At 47.0% G+C, this 26,879-nt stretch overlaps 1 protein-coding gene across 1 annotated transcript in view; it reads right to left on the reverse strand.

The window, feature by feature from the left end:
* The window catches only part of CDK15 (cyclin dependent kinase 15), a 111,202-nt gene that overhangs the window by 14,124 nt on the left and 70,199 nt on the right, over window positions 1-26,879 (reverse strand). The window contains exons 10-11 of the mRNA XM_075529298.1: window positions 22,991-23,054; window positions 3,212-3,260 (exon numbers count right to left, since the gene is read on the reverse strand). Of these exons, the coding sequence (XP_075385413.1) occupies window positions 3,212-3,260; window positions 22,991-23,054 (113 nt within the window). The remainder of the gene's footprint in view (window positions 1-3,211; window positions 3,261-22,990; window positions 23,055-26,879) is intronic.

The raw sequence follows: 26,879 nt of genomic DNA on the forward strand, positions 1-26,879 counted from the left end.
GTGCTGGTTTCAACGTCTACTTTGAACTTGAACACGGGCCTGGAAAAGAAACCTTCACGTGATAATTTTCCTACCAGCACCTTTTCCTATACGGCACATGTCAATGGACATTGTTTGGCTAACTACTGTTGTTAACTCCTGATCTTGTCAGGCGTCATCTTGCAGAATTCGAAGAATCCACCCAAACGAATGAGAGTCTGTTGTTAAAGACAAGGAACTCGTGGTGAACCTCTCCTCCAGGTACCGTTTCAAGATGTGAGACATGTCCCATCGCCAAGTAATACCTAGTGCAGAACCCTTAGAAAAAGGCGAGGAAGAAACTAAAAACGACCCTATCTTTCTGAAATAACCCCACCGCTCAAGGAGAATCACCATGGCTTGACTGCTCTTTTTTTTCCTTTCTGTTTTCTAGTACTCTCTCTGAAAATGCAATCCCCCATCCCCCGAATAGCGCAGTGGTGTTACCCTCGACGTGCGATTTTAACTCGCTTTTTTCACTTGGCTGCCTGGATCGTTTTCCCTTTCCTGAGTAGTTTCCAAGGCCAGCCATCGTCTGACCAGCTGCATCGCATTCCATTATGTGGACAAACCGCCGTTTTCATACCTGCAAGCTGAAGTTGGTGTCGTTTTTGGTTAGGGCTAGAAGAAATGTTAATAAAATCATACCGTGATATCACTTCTCGGCCTTTTGGCCAAGATCAAGTGTAAAATCATACTGTGGCAAATACTGTGGGTATGTGTTCAGTTATGTTCCAGCTATATTCCTAGGTTGAAGATAGATATAACATGATAAAATTATGATTCATATTATCATCTGGAAGAGCTGCCCCAACTTCCACTGGCATGTTGAGAGCAGCAGGGACAGTGACTATCTGTCCCTGTGAACATGACAAAGAGGCATCCCAGCAACCTGAGTCGCCACAGTCCCCTTGCTTTTCAAACTCCTAAAAAGGATGAAATGTGTACATTGGTCGTAAAAGATGTGCTGAGCGCCAACGACACTGGGCATTTCAGGTTGGTAGTTCAGGGTCAATAGAAACAAGCACAATAGGAAAGTGAACATCAGACTGGGTGATAGAGTGAAGCCTGAGATGAGCTCACAGTCTGTGCATGGTCCCACCACACACCTGGCAAGACGCTTGCCGAAAAGCCAGGGACACATTGGCCGCTGACACCTTTCAGCCACCTTATTTGCAACCTGATTGGATTGGATAAGGCCGCAGAGACGCATGCCAAATAAATCCTGCCTCCACCACTTATACTAGCTGGATAAACTTGGACAAGTTACTTACATTTACTTTGACTAACATTCCTCATATTTGAAAGGGGAATCAGGTTTGTGAGGACGGAATGAAAGAATGTAGGGAACTCACTGTTAGCCACGTTTTTCCATTTTAATGCTCTTCCCTCAGTGACATATGCTTCCCAGCACCAAGAGTTTCCTCGTGTGACAATGTAGGCCAGTGTTGCCAGGAGAGCTTTCTCTGTTGATGAGAACAAGGCAACTCCACTGGTCCAATATGGCAGCCGGGTCCACATGTGCTGACTGAGCACTGGAAATGGGACTATTGCCGCCGAGAAACTGGATTTTCCGCTTGATAAAATGTAAACTCCATCCAAGCACAGCAAGCTCTAGGCATTACTTCAGGTCTGAGGATCTGAGCAGGGTCCCAAAAGTCTGAGGAAAGGCAAACACTGTTGGGAACAAGAGGCCCTGGGAGCCGAGCAGAACGGGCAGGAGCCATAGCAGGAGGCTGGGGGTAGCATCTTCTGCCAGAAGACCGTGGGGGCAGCAGCAGCATGGAATGTTCCAGTGCTTTGCTGGTTTGGAGTTACCGTTTGCTTTGGAAGCCAGCAGTGAAATGATAGAAAGCCAGAAGGCGGTGCTAATAGCTCTCACCAGGGGTTCGGCACAAGAGAAAGCTTGTACTTCTCAGATGAAATGATAAATAGCCGCTCCCAAAAACCATCTCCAAAAATTATGGGGAGCTTCAGTTTGTCCTGTGCTTTTGGAAATAAGACTAGATGTTCAGACAGCCCGTGGAGAACTGCCCCTGCCCTCCTTCTGTGATCCCCATCCACTGGACCCTTTGGAACCTGGGACGCAGCCTAACAGGCCCTTGTGGCACAGCGGTAGCCCATCCCCCTCCAAGTCAGAAGACTGTGTGCCTCAATCAAAGCTTTTAGGAGCCCTGGAGGTGCAGTGGTTTCAGTTGGGCTGCTACCCTTAAGGTGGGCAGTTCGAAACCACCAGTGGCTCCATGGGAGAAAGATGGGATTTTTCTACTCTCATAAACAAGTACAGTCCCAGAAACCCATAGGGCAGCTCCACCCAGTCCTGCAGAGTTGCGATGCCTCGGCCTCAACTCGATGGCACAGAGAGTGTTTATTCCCCCAACTTGGAGTCTCTTTAAAGCACATGAACCCCAAGCTTGTTGAAATCCAATGGGGTATGTTTGACTGGGTTAAACGATACCACATTTTCAGCATGGAGCACCGCTCACACGGTCAGGGAGGACCTTGGCCAGTGATGCGCTCTTCCGTTTCTCCCCACCTGCGAGAGGGTGTTTTTCTTTGACATTTGAGTTCACTCCTGTCTCTGATGTTTTCCTGAGGGCCCTTTTTGCCTCCTCACTGAAGCAAAAAAGAACAGAGCTTCCGCTAATTATTCTCAGATCAAATAATACTGGTTATTGTAATTGGTCATTGTCCGAAAACACTGAGTTCTTCTTAGCCTGGAGGTTGCCTGGCACGGCTTAGTTAGCTAACTATTCCGGGAATGTCTCTATTATCTGTTTTACTTTGTAAAAGAAACTAGGGATTTGTTGAAAGCTGGTAATAAAAGTCTGCCCTGGTCCTAGCTGAGACTGCATAGAGAGGGCCTGGGAAGGCAGGACCTCCATGAACAAGCCGCTGCTCCCACCCCCACCCCTACCCCATAGCCACTCAATGATATTCTTTGGTTTCTCTGTATCAGAGGATAATAAACCCACTAGGATTTCTTGCTGTCCAATACTCCCTAGTTCTCAGGGTCTGGGGCATGGTTGAGGGGCCACAGAACAGTTTTCATGACAAAACTCACAGAAAGAAAACTGTGCACGGAGAAAACCCAAACAGAATCACAGGTGGTTCCTCCGCTTCTGTCTGAGACTTGTTCAGGGGTCAGAGGCCCAGGAAAAAGCCCTTCCCAAATAAGTTCCCCGTTGCTCACCTGCTCCAGACCATCTGAAGGCTTGGAGGCGTAGGCAGCGGGAACCATTCTGGAAAGCACACACAGAAACGCAAAGAGCAGGAGTCACATCATGAAACAGTACATTCAGAGATGATGGAAAGAAATGCCGACTATTTTGTTACTTGTATCTTTTGCCCACCCACCCCTCCTCACAAGTAAACAGATGTATTGCTAAAAATATGATTAAACTCTAAATGCTTCCTCTTGGCTGGGGGTAAATGAACCATTGGGCATGAGGCAGTCAGGCGAACTAGGTTGATTTTTCATTTGTTTTCAGTTAGATGGTTTTTAGGGGTTCTTCTCACTGTAAATTCTTTATGATTCTTTGGACTGTCTCAAGAAGCAGTAAAGTCAACAAACATTTATTTAACATCTACTGTGGGCAGAGCATGTACCGAGGACGTCGGAGTAGACAAAAGAGCTCAAAAGGCGCCTCCCCCCACACCCCCGTCCCGCTGCAGAGCTTACAATTCATCATGGAGAACAAAGTGAGCACGCATGAAAAGTCATGTGATGGATGGCAGGGCCGAGCCTCAACAGTCCACTAAGCAGTAAAAAGTAAGAGGGCTGATTTTATGTGTCACTTGGGGGAGCAATGGCAGTGAATCCTGCCTGGGATCACCCCAACTGGACATCAGTCAGCCTTGTCATTCTGGGGGAGCACTCTTGATAATGTTTACATTTGGAGAGATGTGCTGCCTGATGTGGAGATCGCTAAACCCAAATAAGACCGCCACTCCAGGAGACTATCTACCCATTCCATCGAATGCTTACCGTACTGAAGGGCCATAAGGGGACCCTTGGTGGATATCAGAGGGGATGGCCTGATGCTCCCTTATCACAACGCATCTACTCCCATTCCACGCTGAGAAAGAGTATTTCAGCTCTCATTTGGAATATTTCTGATTCATTAGTTCAGGGGCCTGAAATGTTCATGGTGAGCTATGAAAGGTTTCTTTTCCCACCTCCTTCAGAAATGGGATGAGCCTGCGCTATTTACCATGGCCAAGCATCTCATTATGGTTGGGCAAAGAATTACCGGGAGTCTTAATACTCACTCACGTTCACAGTTGGGTGTGCACAGGGAAAGAGCAAGAAGACAAGTAATCAAGTTGTTGATAGCAGTTACAGAGACTTGTCACTTCCATGCCACTTTCTTGTATCTACTTGTATGTAATTAAAAAAAACATGTATGATGGCTTTGATAACTAAAAAAATTAAAATTCAAAAACACTCGCTGTCATCCAATCGATGCCAACTCATAGGGACCCTATATAGGACGGGGTCGCCCCTGTCGATTTCCAAGACTGTGACTCCTCTTGACTGGAGCAAAAACCTTGTCTGTCTCCTGCGGAACAACTGGTGGTTTTGAACTGCTGACCTTGTGGTTAGCAGCCCAGGCTAAGTTCACATGGACAAAAGCTCATGGCTGGTTATCAGAGACAGTGTGGGGAGGGGATGGGTTGTGTTGGGACTGCTTACAGGGTGTGGCCTTTTTTGCAACAGGCAAGGAAAACATTTGGAGATTTGGACAGCGGCGGTAATTGCCCCACGTGACCGGTATATTTCATTCCTGTCACTGAAAGCACATGTCACAATGCTCGGCTTATTTTGTTACGACATTCACCACAATAAAACAAAATTTAGGGTGCAATTAAAAATTGAATTAATCCTGCTAAGAGGAGTCAATTCAAAGGAGTGATCAAAGAAAGTGATGTGTCCAAGGTCAGGTGCACTCAGAGAGGCAGTGGTCTGCTGATGTTTTACAGGCCCAGGCGGGCCCTAAGGGAAGCACTTGGACAGGAGCGCCCACCTGTCTGCTCAGGATACTTGTGCCTAAATGCAAATAAGCAGTAAAGATAAGAAAAGCTGGTCTTTCCTCAGTGTGTTTGTTTCTAAATCATTCCCCCGGCTATGGCCTAGGGTCCTCTCCTCACAGGTTTGTTTAGCAAAGGTGCTCTTTCTTGGCCAAAGAAAATTAAACGACTTTCTCATGCAGTCCTAGCCGATTTTCCCAAACGCATAGGGAAACCCATTCTAGTCGGCTCCCCATGTAGCTTTCTCGCACCCCTGAGCCCCATGTGCCGGGCTGTTTTTCAAAGAGGGCTCATTTGTTGCTGCTGCCGGGACCACAGGTAGCTGCAGGTCTGCCCCTTGCACGGCCCCTGCGCACGCGCTGCAATGGCACTGAGTGCCATCTTCCAGTAGTGAACCAACCGTGCTGATCCTCCTGTCCTGAATCGTCCCTCCCCACCGACAGAAACTCACTGCCCCGCCGTGGTCAGTGTAATCCCATGTGGATAATTCTTTGAGGGAGCCTTTAGAACTTTAGTATGGCCTTTAGTATTTTTGTATGACTTTGAATGTTACAGTTGTCCTTCTGCTGGGAGAATCAGAAAGAGCCAAGCTGTGGGGTCCACTGGGTGAGGATTTGAAGCCTGACTCCATTGGATCCTGATGTGAGCTACTTGAACCCTGTGAGCCTCGGTGTCCTTCACTCAAGCCTGAGACCATAGTGACCTCACAGGGATGCTGCAGGGATTCAAACGAGACCACGAAGGCAAAGTGCTTGCCCCGGAGTAGTTGCGTAATACATTCTATTTGTCTCTCCTCCCTCTTGCTTTCAACTGTGGTGGGCAGTGTGCGGTCAGGTGTGGTCATTCTCAGACCTGGCGTCTGAGTTTTGGTTCTGCACTGACTAGCGTTGTGACCTGGCTAGCGGTATTGTTTAACCTCAGTGGGACTCTGTTTTCCCATCTGCACAAGGGGACTAATTCTAGTCCCTCCTCTACCGAGATGCTGTGAGAGTTCAGATGTTGCCTCACTCTTAAGCTCGTCGGAAGCACGGTACTCAACTCCTTTTCTCCCCCCACTCTAACCCGAGGACGGAGCCTCCCCACTCCCCTTTGCGGTGGTGTTTCTGCCAAATACCCTGTCTCTCCAGTCCTGGGCTTGTCTCTCTCCTCTCCTTTGCCTTGTTGCTCCTTGAAACTTTCTATATTTGCTGTTTCCCAGTACTGAAATTCTACCTTCCTCCAAGTGCTTATAAGACTGGCTGGATTTCGTTTGAGTCCTCAGCGTGGGCCAAAGACATGGCTCTTGGCTCTCTGGTCGGACAATGTTCACACACACCTGGGCTCACGTCTCCATCCATCCCGTCCCACTGCCAGGAGGATTCGATAAAATGAAGCATTTGACACATAAGGGGGCTCCACACACATTCGTCTTCTTTCTCCCCAGCTCCGAAGCCCTCTTCTTGTTTTGGAGTGGTCTAAAGCAGTGGTTCTGAAGCCTGCTACACATCACCACTGCTACACAAACTCACTGCTATTGAGTCAATTCCAACCCATCAGGATTCATGAGTTTCTAAGGCTGTAGCTCTGTAGAGGGGTGGAAAGCCTCGTCTTCTTCCTGTGGAGTGGCTGGTGGTTTCAAAGAGCTGACCTTAAGGTTAGCAACCCAATGCATAGTAGGATGTTTTAAAGAGCCCCGGGGGCGGGCTGTTAACCACAAAGTTCAAACCCACCAGCCGCTCCTTGGAAAAAGATGAGGCTAACCTGCCAGCCTCAGAATTGACCTGATGGCAGTGGGTTCCGCTTTGGTGGCAGAGTGGGTCACGTATTAGGCTACTAATCATGAGGTCAAACCTACCAGCTCCTACTCCTCACGAGAAAGACAAGACTGGTTGTTTCTGTAAAGATTTACGGTCTTGAAAATCCATAGTGCAGTCTACTCTGGCCTGTGTGTGTGTGTGTGTGTGCGCGGGGGGGGGAGGGTGTCGATGTGAGTCGGAATCCACTCATTGGCAGTGAAGGAGTGCTTTTAAAGAAAGAAACCCCTTTCTCCACCCCTCCCCTGACCCCAGAGTCTGAGTCAACCTGTCTAGGAGAGGGGTTCAGGTGCTGATGGGTTGGTGTATTGCGGTGTTTGTTTTCAATGGTCTCCAGATGTGTCTGCTCTGAAGGTAAGGCTGAGGGTCTCTGGTCTAGGGCCGGGTCTACCCCTCACCAGCAATGCACCACACACCTCTTGAAGCTCATTTCCTTATTTGTAATAATGCAGGAGAAGCTGTGAGACCCGAATCCATCCATGAATATGAAACTGCAGAACACAGTGCCTCACACCTATGTAACATATCATTCAAGAAGGCTGCAGGGAGCAAGCAGGGCCAGGGAAACTAGTTCTCAGAAACCCACTGGAAGAGGTTGGCCTGAGAGAAGAGGAAGGGCAGATCAGAGCGTGGCTGCCAGAGTCTGCTGTCAGCCTTCAGCACCGATTTCACTGAGATGGAGGGTTTAATGTGTCTCTGGCCAGTAGGGGAGCCCTTGGGAAGCAGAGTCAAAGCTCAAAGCCTACTGCTTCACACACACTCCACACACATAACACCTCGACTCCCTGGCAGAGAAGCTGGTGCGGAATGACCTTCTTCTCTGGCATTAATTTTTCCCAGTAGTTACGCATTGGTGGTCAATGAGAGAATGAGCCACAAGCAGGCAGGCGCTGGACACAGTACCATTTATGATGAATCTACTTCTCTGATTTTAAGCCTCTTAAAAATAATTGGTTAGGATCCAGTTCATTTCCTTTTTTTCTCTAGAAGATTGTAATATGGATGTCTCCGATCAGGTTGCTTTCCATATCTACCCTCAGCAGGTCTTTTTTAAGAGTTCCCATTGATGTTCAATTGGGACTTGGGGCAGTGCTATTGAGTCCCCTCTGACTCACAGGGACCTATAGAACTGTCCCTTCAGGTTTACCGAGGCTGTGAATTGTTAAGGCAGCAGAAAGACTCATCTTTCCCCCTTGGAGCGGTCAGTGGACTCAACCTGTTACCTCTGGCCAGCAGACTACCACATAATCCCATACAAATGAAACAAAAAAACTCTCCACATGTTAATTTGCAAACTCAATAAAGTAAACGGAAAATAAGGGCAGAAAGGTTGCTACCACCATCAAATGATCCTTTTTCACAAATCTTACCAAAGCTCACTACACAAGGGACTCAAGTAGGGAACCTCGGTCAGTAGGGATTTGTTGATGGGCTGATAAAGCAGCGCCTGGCCCGTATGGAGTCTCTGCTCGAGGTAAGACATTTTCTAGTTACCATAGACTCGGCCGCAATCACCGGAGGCTTATCTTGGAGCTCAGTCTACTGAACTACACCTCTGGAATTTCCTGAACACAATGCATTCCTGCGATAGCATTTATTTAAATAGGTGATAATGTTGTTAGCCTTATTTAGCTGTCTCATGCAGCAACTTTAAAATTGTGCTGCAGAAATCCGAAGCGAGTTTAGTCGCTGTGCACCCCCTTCCCCACAGCACCCACACTCATTGTCCCCTTCGCTGCCTGCCTCACTCTTGCTCAGGTTCCTTCGTCTTGGGGCCAAGAAGTGCAAACGTGGCTCTCTGGTGCTGCATCACCAGGCTTGAGGGTCTTGGTTGGGCACCATCAGGACATTAAATGCCAGGGCACTCCTGTCAGTGCCCCTTGGCAGTGGAGCCTGGTGCTCCAGCTCATGTTGGTAGCACGTGGCTTTCCAATCCTGCATGGAAACATGCTGTGGACGCTGAGAAAATACCCCGTCTTCAGAAGTCTGGTGCAGAAGAAGTACAGAAGAGCGAGTACAGTTCCGGCTCTTGGGTGGATGGAGAAGTTAAAGGGGGCCCCTCGGGAGTCTCCCTTCTGCCAGGTAGCATGCCACGGACCATGCTAAATGTCTGTCCACCTAATCAATGATCTTTGAGCTAATAATAACCTGATCACACTTTCCAGTCCTCTGCAATGATACATTTGACAACATGGACAGTTCCCTCTGCGGTTGTTAGGTGCAGTCAACCTCATTCCAGGGCAGAGCCGCCCTAGGTCCAAGAGAACCAACCACTGCTCAGCCCTGAACTAGTCTCATCTCGCTGCTGTGTTTGAATCCACTGTGGCTGCCACTGTGCCAATCCAGCTCTTCCAGGGTCTCCTTCTTTTATTTTGCTATGACCGTCTACTTTACAAAACGCGATGTCCTTCTCCAGGAACTGGCCGTGCCTGGTAACATGCTCCAAATCTCTGTATCCTTGCTTCAAAGGAGCATTCTGACTACAGTTCTTCAAGAGTGAGGTTGTTTGTTTGAGATATGTTTTTTTTTTAAATTTATCTCCCCTTCTAGGCTGAAAAGATCCCTGGTGGTGTACTGGGTTACAAATTTGGCTGCTAACCAAAAGGTGAGCAGTTTAAAACCACCAGTTACTCTGAAAGAGAAAGACGAGGCTTTTTGCTCCTGTCAAACTTTGCTGCCTTGCAAACCACCAAGCGCAGGTGTCTTCTGTCCTGTAGGGTCACTGTGAGTTGGAATCAATAGCAGTGGATTCAGCTCTAGAAGGATTCTTTTGAAGGCGGGTATCAATGTCGTATTTCTTTTTGAAACTCCCAGCCCCAACCGCCTGTGCTGTTGTTGTTAGGTGCCGTCCAGTCCGTTCCAACTCATAGTGAACCTGTGTCCAGTAGAACGCAGCACTGCCCGGCCCTGCCCGGTCCTCGCAGTCATTCTTATGTTTGAGCCCTTTGTTGCAGCCACCGTGCCCACCCATCTCATCCCGAGTCTTCCTTCCTCTTGTTCGCTAACCCTCAACTTAGCAAGATGTCCTTCTCCAGGGACTGGTCTCCCCTAAGAACTTGTCCGTTGGATGTGGACTAGTTCTTTTCAAGTCGGCGTGTTCTTTCCATCTTCTTTGGATGGTTCCTGCATCATTTAATGTTTTACCCATTGATTCTTTCAGCATTGCCACTCAGAACTTGAATTCCTGCTTGCTTTCTTTCAATTTAAGTTATGCTGAGTATGTTCTTCCATTTCTAGGTCGTCGCACATTTCTTTATAATATTTGGTTTTTGTCTTCTAGGGCTGTCCTTTGAAAATTTCTGCTCAATTCTGACGTCATCATTTCTTCCATTTGCCTTAGCTGCTCTGCAACGAAGAGCAAGTGTCCGTCTCTTTGGCAGCCACTTTGATCTTTTCTTTCTTCCCCGTCTTTTCAATTACATTTTACTGTCTTCATGAATGGTGTTCTTGATGTCCTCTCACAGCTCATCAAGTCTTCTGTCGTTAGTGTTCATGTAGCAAGTCTGTTTTTGAGATGTTCTCAAAATTTGGGTGGGATATCCTCAAAGTCATACTTTGTCTCTAGTGGATTTGTTTGTTTGCAACTTCAACTTGAACTTACCGTATAGACGCATGAACATTTTTAATGAAGTTTTTTTGTGGTAAAATTACGTGCCTTGGCTGATATTTGGGTTGGCTTATACTCAAGTATATATGATACATATGAGCAATTGATGGTCTGTTCCCCAGTCAGCTCCTAGTCTGGTTTTAGCTTCTGATATTCAGCTTCTCCAGTAGTCGGTTTAATTTCTGTACATTCCATCTGGAGAAGTCCATGTGTACAGTTATCCTTTGTGTTGTTGGGGGGAAAAAGTATTCATAATGAAGAACTCATTGATCATGCAAAATTTCACCATGTGAGCTCCAGCTTCATTTCTATCACTGAGCCCATATGAGGGGGCACCCCCCCAAATACCCCTGGATTTCCCCCCGAAGCTATATATTAATTTTTTTAACCAAACAACCATATTACCTTCAAAGTACTCTCCATTACACTTAATATAATTGTCAAATCTGTGAATTCATTCTTGGAAAAATTTTTCAGGCTCACCTTTGGGATGGCTGACAGCACCTCCCTCGTTTTGTTCTTCACTTCTATGTTGTGAAATCACTGTCCTTTCATGTCCCTCTTCACTTGTAGAAGCAAAAAGAAGTCACATGGAGCAAGGTCAGATGAATAAAGTATATGGGCAAGAGAGGCATGCTGTTTGTTTTTTTGTTGTTGTTTTTTTTTTTGCCAAAAACTGGTTCACGGAGATGGCTGCACGAACAGGTGCACTGTCGTGGTGCAAACCCAGTCCCCTGTCTGCCACAGAGTAGGCCTTTTTTATCACACACTGTTGCGCAATCTTTTCAGAACCTCTGAATAGAAAGCTTGATTAACAATCTGACCTGGCGGAACGAACTCCAAATGCACTATCCCCTCACATTAAAAAAAAAAAGAAAGAAAGAAAGAAGAAAAAAGCATCATCTTAATTTTTGATTTCACTTGATGAGCTTTTTGGGGGCAAGGTGAAGATGGTGTCTTCCACTGGCTTGATTGATGTTTGCTTCAATTGATGTTTGCTATTCATAAGAATAGCACAATGCCTCATCACGAGTAATGACCTTGAGAAAAAAGTCAGGGCCACTTGAGAACTGGCAGGTTTCCACTCAACGCTCTTTTTCCTGGCCAATCAGAACCCGAGGCACACATTTCACAGCAAGCCTTTTCATCCCCAAATCTACCATTGAACTTCGCTGAACCGAGCTCCAAGATAGTCCAGATCTCTTCAATGGTCCATCGTCAGTCTTCAGGCACAAGTGCATGGATTTTTCAGACATTTTCATCCATGTGGGGTGTTGACGGACATCCAGAAGGAGGTTTGCCATCAGTTGTCATTTCACCTTTTTAGAAACAAGAAAACCACTCATACACTTGAGTTTTCCCTATAGTATTGTCTTTGTAATATGTGTTCAACATCACAACAGTTTCTGCAGCATTTTTCTGGGGCAGGAAACAAAACTTCATAGCCATACACTGTTCTCTTAAATTGGCCATCACGAAAAATGAGCAAAACTGCTTTTACAAAAAGAAAGACCCTTTCCAGGCGATGCCACTGGGTGCACTAACTCAGAGTGAGCTGCTCCATGCTCACCTACGAAAGCTCCGACCAGCTCCGTTATTTTTGAAAAACAAAAAATGTATTTTCCAACTACTATTCCTTCTTCCTCTTTGTTTCCAATTTTTTTATTCCAGTCGCCAATAATTACTTATGCATCTTAACTACTTGTTTGATCCATTTCAGACAGATGGCATTGGTAGAATTCTTCAGTTTCTTCTTCACTAGCGTTTTTGTGGCACATAAATTTGAACAATAGTTGTATTGATTGGATTTCCTTGTATGCAGATAGTCATTGATTGTCCTATCACCAACAGCATTGTACTTCAAGATAGATATGGAAATGCCCCTTTTGAAGATGACCGCAATGTCATTCCTCTCAATTGTGCCCTTCCTGGCACAATGATAGTAAACCATATCATCTCATTCAAATTGGCAAACACCTGTCTATATCAGCTCACTAATGATTAGAATATTGATCTTTATGCATTCTGCTTCATTTTTAACAACTTCCAATTTCCCTAGATTCATACTTCATACATTCTAAGTTCTAATTACTAAGTGCCGCCTGTGGCTGTTCCTTCACATTTTCAATCACATCCCATTAGCCAAAGACGTTCCCGAAGGCTTCACCCAGCAGGCTTTACTCTGTCGACTTCATATGGTTGACTCTACTTTGAGAAGGCAGCTCTGCCTCGGTCATCTGGGTGCCTGGCTGCCCGAGAGGCTCATTTTTTGGCAATATCTCTGATAATAGTCTGCTTCTGTTCGTTAGGTCTCAGTCTGACAGTGTTTCCATGCTATATATAGGGGCTTCAGGGGCTAATCCCTCTGAAATGGGGAGCCTATTCCTTCTTCATAGTCTGTCCTCAGGAAGCTCCGCTGAGACCTGTTCACTCTGGGTCGCCACGCTGGTATTTGTAATACCAATGACATGGCTCCCCGCAACACCGCAACACACAAGCCAGCACAGGATGACAGACTGGCAGACAAGCAGTGGCCTTACAAACTAGCATTCAATAAATACATGTTTCGTGGATGAGAAGTTGGCTACTTGGGAAAAAAATTAAATAAATAAATTGATAGACCTTGTTTTTAAATATCTTAGCAGTAACTCAGGAAGGCTAACTTGAGCACTTTACTGTTGAAGCCTTTGGTTTGCGAAGGCTTCATGATATTGGAACCTTAAAGCTGCTTTTCTTTGTGCTGGGGGGAAAATTTTTTTTTAACCTGACTTTTTTTATTTTTACTCACTTGCAATTTTTCTAAGATCATCTTGTCCCCCTCAATAAAAAAACTAATACTTTCTACCAAATAAATTAAAGATGAGGAAACTAAAATATATGTAGAAACTAGAAGCAACTATGAATGAAGATCAAAGAGGACTGTGTATCTAAATGAATTTCACTGACTGATTTGGGGGTCAGGTTAATAAAGATGTTAATAGTAACTCCCCAGGAGCTTTCGGCAGCTCTCCAAGAAGTGAGACAGTAATGAGCCCGCTCCTGCTCACAGATTCCAAGAACGCTGGCGGCATCATTAGCTGTAGCGAGGGAGGCCTGCTGGATTCCCGGGTAGGGAGTCCACTCACATTACATTTCACAAACATGTCTCCGTGGGTAGGGAGTCCACTCACATTAAATTTCACAAACATGTCTCCGTGCTCGTCGATTCTACAGGCAAGTCTGGGCTGAAGAATGCTGTCATTTGCAAACAGATTTGGAAAAGCGTTATTAGTGGGTCTGGAGTCTAGGGCATCGTATTAATGATCAGATCACTCTCTGCCCTTCGGTGGCTAGAAGGTCGTATGGAATAAAGCTACCACCCTGCCTTCGACTCCAGTCGGTTTGAGTGTTCGGGAGGAGGGGGGGGTCACCTTATTTACTAGTGGGGTGACTCTAGGCCAATATGTATCTCTCTGGGCCTCAGCTCACTCATCTATAAATAGAGGTGATAACAGTCCCTGAGGATATGGAGGTGTGGTTTGTCAGAGTGAAATCACAGATGTTAAGTCCCCAACTCACAGTCCCCCTTCAATAATACGAAGTCTAAGAGCCGTACTTCAACAGTTTTGCCATATTTTTCTCCCAAATCTTCCAAGTTTTCTACCTTTGATGGGGTGCAGCTTGTAAGGTTCCTGTTGCTCTCTCCTGGTGGGAACACCAACATCGTCCTTCTCTGGGAGGCTTCCACGGGACGCAGGTCCCGGCGTGCACAGGCTAGACTGTAGCATATAGTCAACATGGCAGTGGGTTCGACGGGTTCTGGGTGCTCATACTGTCAGGAGGAAGCAGGCCCTGGAGAAGGACGCCATGCTTGGTAAAGTGGAATGACAGTGAAAAGAGGAAGTTCTTTAACAAAATAGAATGGCACAGTGGCCGCAGCAATGGGCTCAAACAGCAGCCACTGTGAGAAAGGCATAGGATGTTCATTATGCACAGAGTCATGTATCCGGACCCACTTGCTGGCACCTAACAACAACAATGGGGTAAGCCAAAGAGTCCTGTCATTGCGATGGTGAAGGTCGGCAATTCGAATCTGTGAGCCACTTGAAAGATGTAGTGCTCTGTCCCCATAAAGAAACTCCATGGGCTAGTTTGACTATGTCCTGTAGGATTGCTACGCATCAGAATCAATTGGATTGCAACAGGTCTGTGTGTGTGTGCGCGCGCATGCGCCCGTGCACTGGAGGGCTGAGGTGGGGTCTTACTGGATGATCATCATGTAGTTTGTAAAGAGGAAAGGTTCTTCCAATGGAAGGCCCATGTGAACATAGAGTGGACAGTCATTTCAGCAGTTCTGGTGAGGTGCACAGAGCTCAGATTTATGCAGGTGGGCATTGAAATCTGAAGGGCAAGTAAGAGTTTTAGGCCCAAGCAAGCAGCACCAAGAGTCGTTCTGGATTCTGAAGATGTGCTTGACATGTAGGGGAAGCCAAGTCCTCTTAAGTGAGCTAATTTCAAAGAAAGAGGCTTGGGGGTGCTGGGGTGGGGTGGCTGGAAAGCAGCAGGTGTCACACACTGGTACCTGGGTTTGAACCACAGAGCCTGAACAATGGAGTGACTTGTTAAACTGCCAGATCCAGACCCCAAAAGACCACCTGCTGTGTCTAGTCAATTCCCCCAGAGGGTGACCCTCCAGGTAGGAGCAGAACTGCCCTGGAGAATGCCCAGGACTGTAATCTTCCTCTCCAGGAGCAGCTGGAGGGCTGGAGCTGCAGGCCTCTCTATTGCCAGCTAAGCACTTAACGACCATGTCTCCGTCTACCTTGCCTCGCCCTTTAAAGAACAGAGGGGTACTAACTTTTCTTGAGCACTTTTTAAAAGCCAGGCACATAGCAGGTGCATTTAAAAAATTTTAATTTATTTCTCAGAACTACCTTGCAAAATGGAATGGAAGGATACGACATCATTTTGGAAAGAGAACACGATTCAGTCGTGAATTGGCCCATCTCCACTCCAGAAATTGCCTCTCTTTTGAACCTGGGAGAAAGCCTTTGTTTCCTCCTCTGTGAAATAAAGCGATTCCTACCCTCATTGGCCTCGGCAGGCAGCTGGACCCCTCAAAAGCCCCACTGCTATGGTGTCAGTTGAGAGTGGTCAGGACTCTGTACAGGGTTTCTGAGACTGTAAATCCTTCCAGACGCAGACAGCCCATCTCCCTCCTGCGGAGTGCCCGGCGAATTTGAACCCATGCACCTTGCAGTTAGCAGTCCAGCAGTTACCCAACAGCACCTCCGAGCTCCTTAGGCAGCAGTGAGGGCTGACAAGAACGTAAGTCAATGCACACCTCCATGATAGGATCGCTGAAGACAAATGGGTGCATAAGCAAATGTGGTGAAGAAAGCTGATGGTGCCCGGCTATCAAAAGAGATAGTGTCTGGGGTCTTAAAGGCTTGAAAGTGAACAAGCGGCCATCTAGCTCAGAAGCAAAAAAGCCCACATGGAAGAAGCACACCAGCCAGTGCGATCACGAGGTGCCAAAGGGACCAGGTATAAGGCATCATGCAAAAAAAAAAGATATATGTGTGTATATGTATATATGTGTGTGTGTATGTATATATGTGTATATGTATGTATATATATATACCATATTGAATGAAGGGGGAAGTGCAGAGTGGAGACCCAAGGCCCAAGTGTCGGCCAATGGAGATCCCCTCACAGAGGGGTTCAGGAGAGGAGATGGGTCAATTAGGGTGCGCGGTAGTACCGATAAAGAACACAGCTTTCCCCCAGATCCTGGATGCTTCCTCCCCCCAACTACCATCATCCAAATTCTACCTTGCAGGGCTGGATAGGGCAGAGGTTGTACACTGGTACATATGAGGGCTGGAGGCACAGGGAATCTTGGGTGGATGATACCTTCAGGACCAAGGGTGTGAGGGGCGATGCTGGGAGAGTGGAGGGTGAGTGGGTTGGAAAGGGGGAACTGATTACAAGGACCCACATGTGACCTCCTTCCTGGGAGAGGGACGGCAGGGAAGGGGGGGAAGGGAGACTCCGGATAGGGCAAGATATGACAAAATAACAATGTATAAATTACCAAGGGCACATGAGGGAGTGGGGAGCGGGGAGGGAGGGGAAAAAAAAGAGGACCAGATGCAAAGGGCTTAAGTGGAGAGCAAATACTTTGAGAATGATTTCGGCAGGGAATGTATGGATGTGCTTTATATAATTGATGTATGTATATGTATGGATTGTGATAAGAGTTGTATGAGCCCCTAATAAAATGTAAAAAAAGAAAAGAGGAGAAAAAAAGAAAATGATTAGGGCAAAGAATGTACAGATGTGCTTTATACAATTGATATATGTATATGTGTGGACTGTGATAAGAGTTGTATGAGCCCCTAATAAATTGTTGTTTTTTGTTTTTTTTTAAAAGAACGTAAGTCAAACGGTTGCCTGCTCAGCTACTAACCATAGGATTGGCAGTTCAAACCCACCCAGGAGAAGGATCTGGCTGGCCATCTGTCCCCATAAAGACAACTTAGAAAACCCTGTGGGGGTAGTTTTATTTTGTCATATGAGTTGTAAAATCAATTCTACAGCACCCAGCGCAACAATGCCTGGTACACGGGGGGCACGTTTAAAATAATACAATTTCCCCATCTTTGCCAATTAGTGAACAAGGAAATATGTCACTTCCACCCCATCCCCACCCAGGTTCCCCGAATAGTACAGAAAAAGACGTCCACCTCAAATAAGAAGGGTGAACACCCTCTCTTGGGCCCATCCATCCCAGGACTAACTGTGCCCATGACCGCAGAGTCTGGACTGCAGATTGCATTCAGGCAAACCACACGGACTTGCTTAGAAGCCGTCTGAACCCAAAGCACTGTAGATCTTGATCATCCCCACAGGACCCCGGGCCCTTTCAGATTTCACTCTCCTCCTGTCCCTTAGCGGAGTCGGATGAGATGGAGCTTTCCCGTTTGATTCAGGGTCAAAGGAAACTGGCCTCCAGAGAAGCATCCGGCTGGTGCGCAGGCGGCAGTCCGCTAGGTCTTGCTTCCCCCCGGCGGTCGGAGGCGGGAACGACGAGCGTTCTGAAACCCGCGCGGTGACCGCAGGGGCCATTCGCCTCCATCCTTCATTCTGCGTCTGATGTTCGGTCACGCTGTCCTGATTTTTGGTTCTCCCTCGGCCCCTCCCGTGGAAAGACCTTCCACGTACGGCGTTCTTCCCCCGGGAATCCCGGATGCTTCCCTGCGGCTCAGCGCACGTCACACATCAGGCCTGATTTTCGGCAGATTGTTCTTTAAAAGTTTGAAGGCCCCTGCGGATTCTATCCCCTTCTCTATGGGAACCAGCATCAAAGAGACGGGAATCAAACGCTTTGCACGCACATCGGGAACTAATTGCCAATTTGGCAAATGCATCGACTAATGTCATGCAGTGTTATTGCAAAATCCTCTCCTGTCCTTGACCCCCGGGATCAAGATGTAAACTTGGCACCATTAGTGGTGCCTCAATGGAAGGAGAGGGGTTTGAGTGCGGTGAAACGGCCCAGCAGTACATTAGCGCTGGGATTCCGGCACACCCAGCATGCAGCGCTTTCGGGAACTGTTTCAGGCAGCCGACCGCGCCCTGACAGACCCTTTCAGGGAAGCAAAAGGCGTGGGACGACACAATCAATGACACATGCAAAACCACAACTGGGCCACAATCATGTGAGCTGCAGGGACAGAACACACACGTTTCCTTTATCACAGGAGCTTCACATTTAATGCCATGGCGACTGGGCAGCCTCCACATGAGCAAAGCCTCCGTTTACTTTAGCTGAGAGATGTCTAAATATTTAGTTGATTCTCTAAAAGGCCCTACCCGATTCTGTAGCAAACTGGTCTCTAAGGTCTGATCTCAGCCCTCTATTGCCACTGGGACATTTTACTTTCAGGGACTTCAGGTAAGCCAGAAAGCAAGCAGTACCATTGACGGTACACATGATAACTGACATTCTTTTCCTCTGAAAAGGAACCGCTTCAATGTTCCTCGTGCACTCGGCTCAGGATCCGCACCTTGGCAGCTAGTACTTTCTCTGAGTCTGGTCTCCGTGGCCTCCTATGCTGTATGCCCGTGGGTTCTGACGGTGAAGCACAGGCTGTGTGGGTCGCAGATCCGTTGTCTAGTTGGACCCTGAAATAGTTGGGGCCCGAGAGAGGAATGACTACTGAGGGCCATTTTGGGGAGTGGGGGAGGGTGTGAAGAGAGCATAGGGAACTTTGTTCAGATCTCTTCAGGGGGGTGTGGGTTACATTTACACTACTGCCTCCTCTCAGCAGCTTTTACTCGGGACAGCTTTTACTCGGGACAGTAGTCTGGTTTGCAAGAAGCTTCTGGGGCTCCTTCCTCTGAGCCACAAACGCAGTACAACGCAGACTGGCCATGATGGTTGGTCCCTCAGACCCGCTCTTCTCTTTGCCTGCTTCCTTCAGACCCTTATTAAGGGTCACGAGATTTCTCCCTTCCCCCCTCTGCCCAGTCCTAGTCCCAGTAACGTGCTCCCCAGCCCCTCCACCCCCACCCTCCAGTTTGATTCATGTGTCTTGGCTAATTGTGTGAAGGATGGAGCCCTTTAGCAAGTGTGACCAGCTTATTGTTCAGCCAATCACCAGAGCCTCGGTGAGCATGTGAAAAGGGGGCGTGTGGCTGAGGAGGGTGAGTGTTCTGGCGGCCCAGTCAAAGGAGGGCCGTTTTGGGGGGTCACCGAGCAACACCCACTTCGTTGAGGGGATGTTACTATGCTCTACTAAACCTGTAAACCTCTTGCTCAAAGCACTGTCTTTCTCCTCCCTCTTTTTTGCAAGGAGATCTTTTTTTCCCATGGTACAAGCAGGCAAGACACTGGCTACTCTGCAGATGGAGTTCACGTCCCAGGGTTTTTAATATTTCACTTTTATATTTCGTTGAGAGGATGATCCTGCTGCGAGCCTGGGAGCCCGCGCTCATCAGAGCCCCTCACTGGCACTCAGACAGACTGTTCTGAAAGCTGTCCCAGGAGGAGAGATTAAACAAACAACAACAACCAGGGAAAAAGGGGGCCTGCTTTTCAAAGCCTACTTCTCAATCTGCCCACATCAAAATGAGACAACTGGTCCTTTGAAGTGGGGGACACAGAGTTCTCAGTCAGCTTGCTTAAAATGGGGAGTGAGAGAGCGCGAAGGATGGAAGAGAAGGATAGAAAGGCAGTCTTCACAATTGCATACCCCTCTTATCTTGCGACACCCCCCCCCCCCCCATGCCATCAGGCACCAGAGTCTTAACGGACGCTAGAAAACCTACCGTCTTGTTCATCCAAGCCCAGGAAAACAGGTAACAGGTAAGAAAAAACCATCAGGTTAGATTAGCATAAGGTGGGTTAATTTTTCCTTAATCTGTATAAACAGAACTGTGCTCTCTTCAAAGACAGAATGCAGACCGCACCTGGACATGGCGGAGTGGGCATGGATGGGCACCGGATGTGTCTGCCAAATCCTGGGTTCCCCAGGGTCCTTCAATTCACAACGGCAGAACTGAAAGTTGAGGGGCCTCTTCTACTCCTTCGAGTGAAAGTGAGAGGAATGGAAACCAGATCCGGAATGGTGTGCACCCTGCTCTCCTCCGGGACACTTCTCTGGCTGCCGCTCCCGCTTCGGCCTCCCCTGTAAGGAGTCTCTGGATGGCCCGGAGAGTTAACATGCTCGGCCGCTAACTGGAAGCCTGAGAGCTAAAGTCCACCCAGAGGTGCCTCGGGAGAAAGGTTTGTTGATTGAAAACCACATCCCCAAACCAGCCGTTGGGAACTCTATGGAGCACAGTGCTGGTCTGACGCACGTCGGAAGTGACTCCGCAGGACCTGGTTTACCTTGTCAGCACCTGGAGCGCAAATGCAGCCCAGGCAGGGGCGGGGGCGGGGGCTGTTCTGATGAGACTCCTGTATTCCCATAAGGAGATGTTTGTGCAGCCCGGATGTTGATGAACCGTTTAGAACTTACTTGTCTCTATGATTGAGTCATCAGGAGTACTCGTCCCATCCCAAGAGAGCCTGGCCTCTTCAGGTTTATTAAGATGGAGTGAGACAGCCTGGCCGTGGCTAAGGTTCCCATCCCTTTCAAATGCTGCGCTGCCCAAGCCTATGGAAGCAGGCCCCGCAAAGGAGCGGACAGTCGGGGACTGAGGAGAGTTGGTGCATGGGGACAAGCCCAAGGATCGAGATCCCAGGACACGCCTCACCCATGCACACAGTCCCGCACACCGCATAGGAGACACTCACACGCTCTCGACTGATCGGAATTCAATGGAATCCTGACAAGGAAAACAATGTAAACGTGTGCCCTGTTGAAGATGGGCCCAGAGAAATTTCTCCTCAAATAAAAAATCGGGCATTCCTTTGAAGGCCAACACTGGAAAACGCAACATGGTTCTCATTTATTTAGACCCAGTTATCTTGTTGAGCATAGAATCCGATGGAGAAGAAGCTTTAGACCCTTTTCTGCCACAATTGTGCTCACCAAGGTAGTCTGTACGAGGGGTCACTGCGTCCCGCCTGGCCCACCCTGAAGTTCCAGTGGCCTGGGGGCTTGCAGTGTCCGCATGTGCGCACCGCACTAACTTTGTCTTGGCATCGTTCATTTTCTGTTTCCAAGACCCCGTCGGAGACCCTAGACCAGTGGTTTTCAACCTTCCTCATGCCGCAACCCTTTAGTACAGTTCCTCATGTTACGGTGAACCCCAACCATAAAATTATTTTCATTGCCACTTCATCACTGTCATTTTGCTACTGTGATGAATCATACTGTAAATATCTGATATGCAGGTTGTATTTGGTGACCCCTGGGAAAGGGTTGTTCAAACCCCAAAGGGGTGGTGACCCACAGGTTGAGACCCACTGCCCGAGACTTTTGCTTGCATCCATGGTAGAAAGTTAAGGAAGATCAATGGGTGGTGTGTGTGTGTGTGTGTGTGTGTGTGTGTGTCCCTTTTTTCCCTTGGAGAGAAGGGTGGGTAGGGAGAGGTATCAGTAGGGTAGGGAGAAAATGAGCCTCAGGCTCTGGGAACCATGGCAGCTGGAGATAGGAGCTGCTGTGGATTGGACCATTGTCTCCATAACACGCATGTTGTTCTTCTCTGTTCCTGATGAAATGAAAGGGTCTTATTCCAAATGCCTTTCACCGCATGGGCTAAACTCCAGCAACACAGAATGGTGAGCCATTTGTAGATAACGCTTAAAGCCACTTAACAACAGATGATTCACAAAGCAACTAAGGGGCTTTACAATGAATCTTTAGCCTGGTGTAACTTAAAAACCAAACCCAATGCTGTTGAGTCTATTTTGACTCATAGCAACCCTATTTATATAAGGTTTCCGAGATCATTTACAGGATCTTTACAGGAGCAGACAGGCGCCTATTTCTTCCTAAGAGTGGCTTGTAGATTTGAACCAACAATCTTGTTGTGAGCAGCTCAACACCCAACCCACAGACTACCAGAGACCATTTTAGCCTGCTGTACGATCCCTCTACATCTAGTGAGTTCAAGATTTATGGTGTCTACATATGGCTATTTGAGTAAAACTAGTAGATGTTATTTGGAGGCAGATCATAAAGGCTTCCTTGAAAGAGAAAAAAATTACATCCCCAAGTTACTATGTCTTCTATATTCTTCTTTAATCACTTTTAAAATCTCCCTATGAGTTCTTTCTCTCATGAAATGCTTCCAGCATGATTTCATACCCAAATTAGTCATCACACTTGGGAAAGAATCTTTGTAGTGATGGGCAAATAGAGCTACCTACACTTTGAGCCTAACAGGAGGAGGATAGTTTGGGCATGACCATCACGCTAGCTTCTATCGCCTTTAAGGTAACCCTTTATCCTCATGCTTGTCTCTTCTGGCTCAACAGCCTTGAAGCAACCATTGGGTAAATTTGATCACTTTGGCTTGGGCATGGAACTCATTAAAAACTGTCCCATGGGCAACATTTCCATCACTTCCTAATTCACCCCCAAGGAATCGGTCTTGGGGAATCCTGTGACAGAAAATTGCCAGGCTCAGGTCTAGAGGTAGTGAATGAGTTCTCTGTAAAGATAATCTATAATTCATATTACCTGGCCTGTCCCGAGGCCGGTGAACTTCTAACTAGATTCCCTGAGCTATCTTACATATTAGGTTACATACTAACCTGACAAATCAACTCCGTGATCGTCAGGAGGCTCCAATGTAAGAGCACTTTGAGCTGTTCCCGCGTGTGTTCAGAACTGGATGCAGAATCCAGAGAATGGTCATTACATGTGCTTAGCCAGTTTACGACGCATGTTTTGCAGAGTTGGGAAAATAGCTGACCCAGGACTACATTTTCAGTGACTTCATTTGTAAAAGGATTCAGGAGCGAATATATGACTTTAGAAACTCGGCTGGAACTATCTTGGCTGTTAAGTTGACAACCCAAGAATAACCCTGTGCTTTTGTGGTCAATGCTCATATTGTACTGCAAATTATCGGGGGCTTTGAAAGCTTGGATCAAGATTACCTGGATTGTAGTTAGGTAGTTTGGAGACTCCAGGCCAAGTATCCTCCGTAGGCACGCCCAACACCTATATGAAGACAAGAAAGATGAGTGGGGCAACTAGGTAGATGATGTGAGTAGAACATATGTGAAGGACAGACAAGGGAGGAATAAGGAAGATGTAGGTGCATGTCACATCATACCAGCTAGTGCCTACAGGGGGAGGGGGTGGGGAGTCCGTGTTTTCAACCTTGGAAGCTTCTTGGTCAAAACCAGTGCATTCTTATGGTCTTAAGACTGTGTCTTCACTAACTCACTTGCGGTTTTGAGGCAGATCCTACAGGCATCCTTCAAGTCCTATCCTCACTGCTAAACGCTTCCTGCACAGCCATCATGCACCAGGACGCCATGTTGGCAACTGGGGGTTGAAGAGGGATGAGTGACTAGCCTTCTGCCTCTTGTCAAAGGGTCATATGCACATTGGCAGGAGACCCTAGACATCATGCCTCCGTTATGTCTTAGCATAGGCATTCAGCTATTCCCTGATGGGCTCAAATTAAAAACGATTCAAATGACTGACCTGGAAGCAGTGGAATGCTGAGTGAAAAATGAGCCCAGCCTTTCTACCAAATTAAGCTCATCTGCTTATTTTCTCAGTGGCTCAGCAGTTTGGACCAGGGTATTTGGTTCATGGCAGTTGGACTGTGATGTGATGGCAACACTATCACTCACGAGCCAACTAGCCTAGGGAATTGGAGGTACCAAATTGGAAATCTAGGTTTGTTTCTTTGTTTGTTTTTTTAAATTAAGATGCTGTGAGAGAAGTCTTTTGAAGTACAAAGCTAAAGGGGGTGAAAATCAGATTTTAGATTAAACTCTCATTGGGAGTCCTCCTGAAGGCATCATTTCACCATTCTGGGAAGTATATTACCTGATCATCATAAAACCCATGCACCAAACTAAACTTATTGTCATTGGGTTGGTTCCAATTCACAGTAACCCTATGGAGCTGAGTAGGATTGCTCCATAGGGCTTCCAAGGGTGTGAATATACATCCCTCCCCACAGTTTTATTGGCAAACAATGGACATATCATAGAATTGAAGGGTTCCATCATTTGAACATATCAGGGGGAATGGTACAATCACCACCACGTCCATCCTACAGCCTTCCCTCCCTCCAGGGTTGATTCGCCCCCAAAGTGAGCCGTGCATTGGAGATCAGCTCCAGTGCCCCCCTCCCGCCTTCATGAGTTACTCCCAACCTCACAGAAGCGGAATACTTCATGGTTCTTTTTGGGGTGGTTGGTGGGTTTAACTGCCCATCTTCCAGTTAGCAACCCACTACTGGATCCACTGCACCACTAGGACGCCTTATCAAACCCACAGCTGGTCATATATGGCAGCCAAAGTAATATTATTTTGTCTTAGCTACCTATCAGTAAACATACATAGGGGTGAGGCAGGAACACCTTTCACCACACCACTAAAGTGTAACGCTTCTTAGAAGCATCCCTTGTGGAAAAAGTCTAGTGACTCTGCTTGTGAAAGTCTATGAAGGACCATCAAAGAGTTCATGGAAAAATTCCATTATCTTTCTACTCCCTGTTTCATAAACTCTTTGAGGCTCCCTCGCAGTGCCAGCTCAGCTGTTCTGCAGGGAGTCACACATGGCCCCACACTGACTGAATCTCATCCAGGAGAAGTCTGGAATCTATGTTGATGAGGCCTGTGGCAGAGAGCTATACTGTTGGATGCTCATTAAGCTGGCCCTAACACAAAAGTCACTGACTGAAGTGCTATTTTCCATTTTGATTTTTTAAAACATCATGCCACCCAGAAAATCGCCCTTCTTTGATCCATTCCCGAAACTAATGGAAAAGCTGCTGAGAGGATTATAGGCTTTTCCTATTAGCCACCCTGATCCCGAGGGAGCACTAAGAATCCTAAGAGACCATCTTGAAAAACCAACTGGACTAATTCTTCTTTTGTGGGCCAGGAGCGGATTCCTCGCGTTTAACCCACCCCTGTAGGTCCTTGCCCAGATGCACGTGTGAACACGTGCGTGTGAGCCACAGGCGCCAGTAAGTCTTGTGTGGGCTGGAAAGGCGAATGAACCAAGAGAAAGCGTGAAGGGAAGCCCGGGCAGCTGCAGCCACGGCTCCCCGAGGGGAAGGTCCCCGGGGCGCTGCTTCCTTGGGGCCCTAGTTCACAAGGCCAAAGTGATAAAAACTTCTCTTTATAACCTTTAAACTTAGATTTTTACATTTAAACAAGAATGGAACATACGTTCTGTGGAAGTTTATACTCAGTTTTCTGTTCGGATGTTATTGAATTATTTTACCCTTCAGAAAAGTACTAGATCTTAGTTCCACTCTCTTGGAAACGAAGCACCCAAAGATTCCTTCTCGGAGTCTCTAAAAGGCGATTAGTGAGTCCTAGGTTTTAACTACAGGGAGCTGAGGGGTCGGTTGTCTGCCTTTTTGGAATGGAAGCTAAAGGCACTTTGGTAAATGGATTTAGAGTCTACACAGTTTATTTTATTTGATTTTACAACAAAATCCAGAATGATTTGTAAAAACAACTCCTGGAAAGATTTAGATTTAAAAAGTTTTGTTAAATAACAGTCAACGTTCTTCAAATGTAAACACACAAATGTATACATTTCAGGAAGATGGTAAAGATTCAGGATTTTTCTTTATGTCTTGATTTCCAAGAGTGCTGTCTCGGGATGAATGTGGAGGAGAATTGTAGGGAGAGGTGGGGAGATTTAGAATGCATCCACTGCTTTTGCCAAAGCAATTTCTGCATCAAATATCACATCGAAACCAAACCCACTGACATCGAGTAAATCTGACTCCTAGCGACCCAATGTAGGGTTCTGAAACTGTAAATACATACCGACAGCCTCCTCATTCTTTCAAAGAGTGAATGATGGGTTTGAACTGCCAACCTGAAGGTTGCAACCCAGTAGCTAATTCACAATGTCACCAGGGCTCCTTTCAGATATCACAGCACCCCCAAATAGCTGTCCTAATTCTCTCTTTACGTATTTAATAGATATGGTGGGTAAATAATTTTAGAAGCTGGGCCATAGCATGAGGAACAGAGCATCAAGGTCGGAGGAAGATTTATTAACTACTGGTGGTGTGTAGCAGACATGACCTTGCTTACTGACAGTGAAGAGGACTGGAGCATGTGCTGAGGAAAGTCAAAGACTGCAGTCTTCAGTATGGATTGCAACTGAGTGTAAAGAAAACCCAAATCCACACAACTGGACCAAGAGTAACATCATGACAACAGGGAAAAGACTGATGCTGTAAAGGATTTCAATTTCTTAGGTCCACAATCAATGCGCATGGAAGTAGCAATCCGTAAGTCAAACAACATACGGTATTAGGCAAATCTACTGCGTGTGGGTACATGAACAGACACAGACACACACATACAAACTCCCTGCCACTGCGTTGATTCTCATTCATAGCAACTCTGTAGGACAAGGTAGAACTGTCCCTTTGGGTTTCCAAGACTTTACAGGAGTAGGCAGCCTCCTCCCTTTCCTGTACAGTGGCTGGTCGGTTCGAACTTCGGACCCCTATGGTTAGCAGCTCAGTATAAAAGGTGCTCCTGACCCAAGCCATGTATTTTCAACCACCTCCTTAGAAGCAAGGACAATGAGACTCTGTTTCAGACTTCGCTCATGTAATCGGGAAAACCCAGTCCCTAGAAAAGGACATCCTGCTTGGTAAAGTCAGCAAAACAGAGGAAGATCCCCAAAGAAATGAATGGACTCAGTGGCTGTAACCACGAACTCAGACATAACAATTGTAAGGATGTCGCAGCACCAGGCTGTGTCTCATACGGGACTGTGGTGAGTCAGAACCAAACAACAGTTTGCTCTTTAGGAAGACCGTA

Source organism: Tenrec ecaudatus, chromosome 13, assembly GCF_050624435.1.
Source record: "Tenrec ecaudatus isolate mTenEca1 chromosome 13, mTenEca1.hap1, whole genome shotgun sequence".
NCBI lineage: Eukaryota > Metazoa > Chordata > Mammalia > Afrosoricida > Tenrecidae > Tenrec > Tenrec ecaudatus.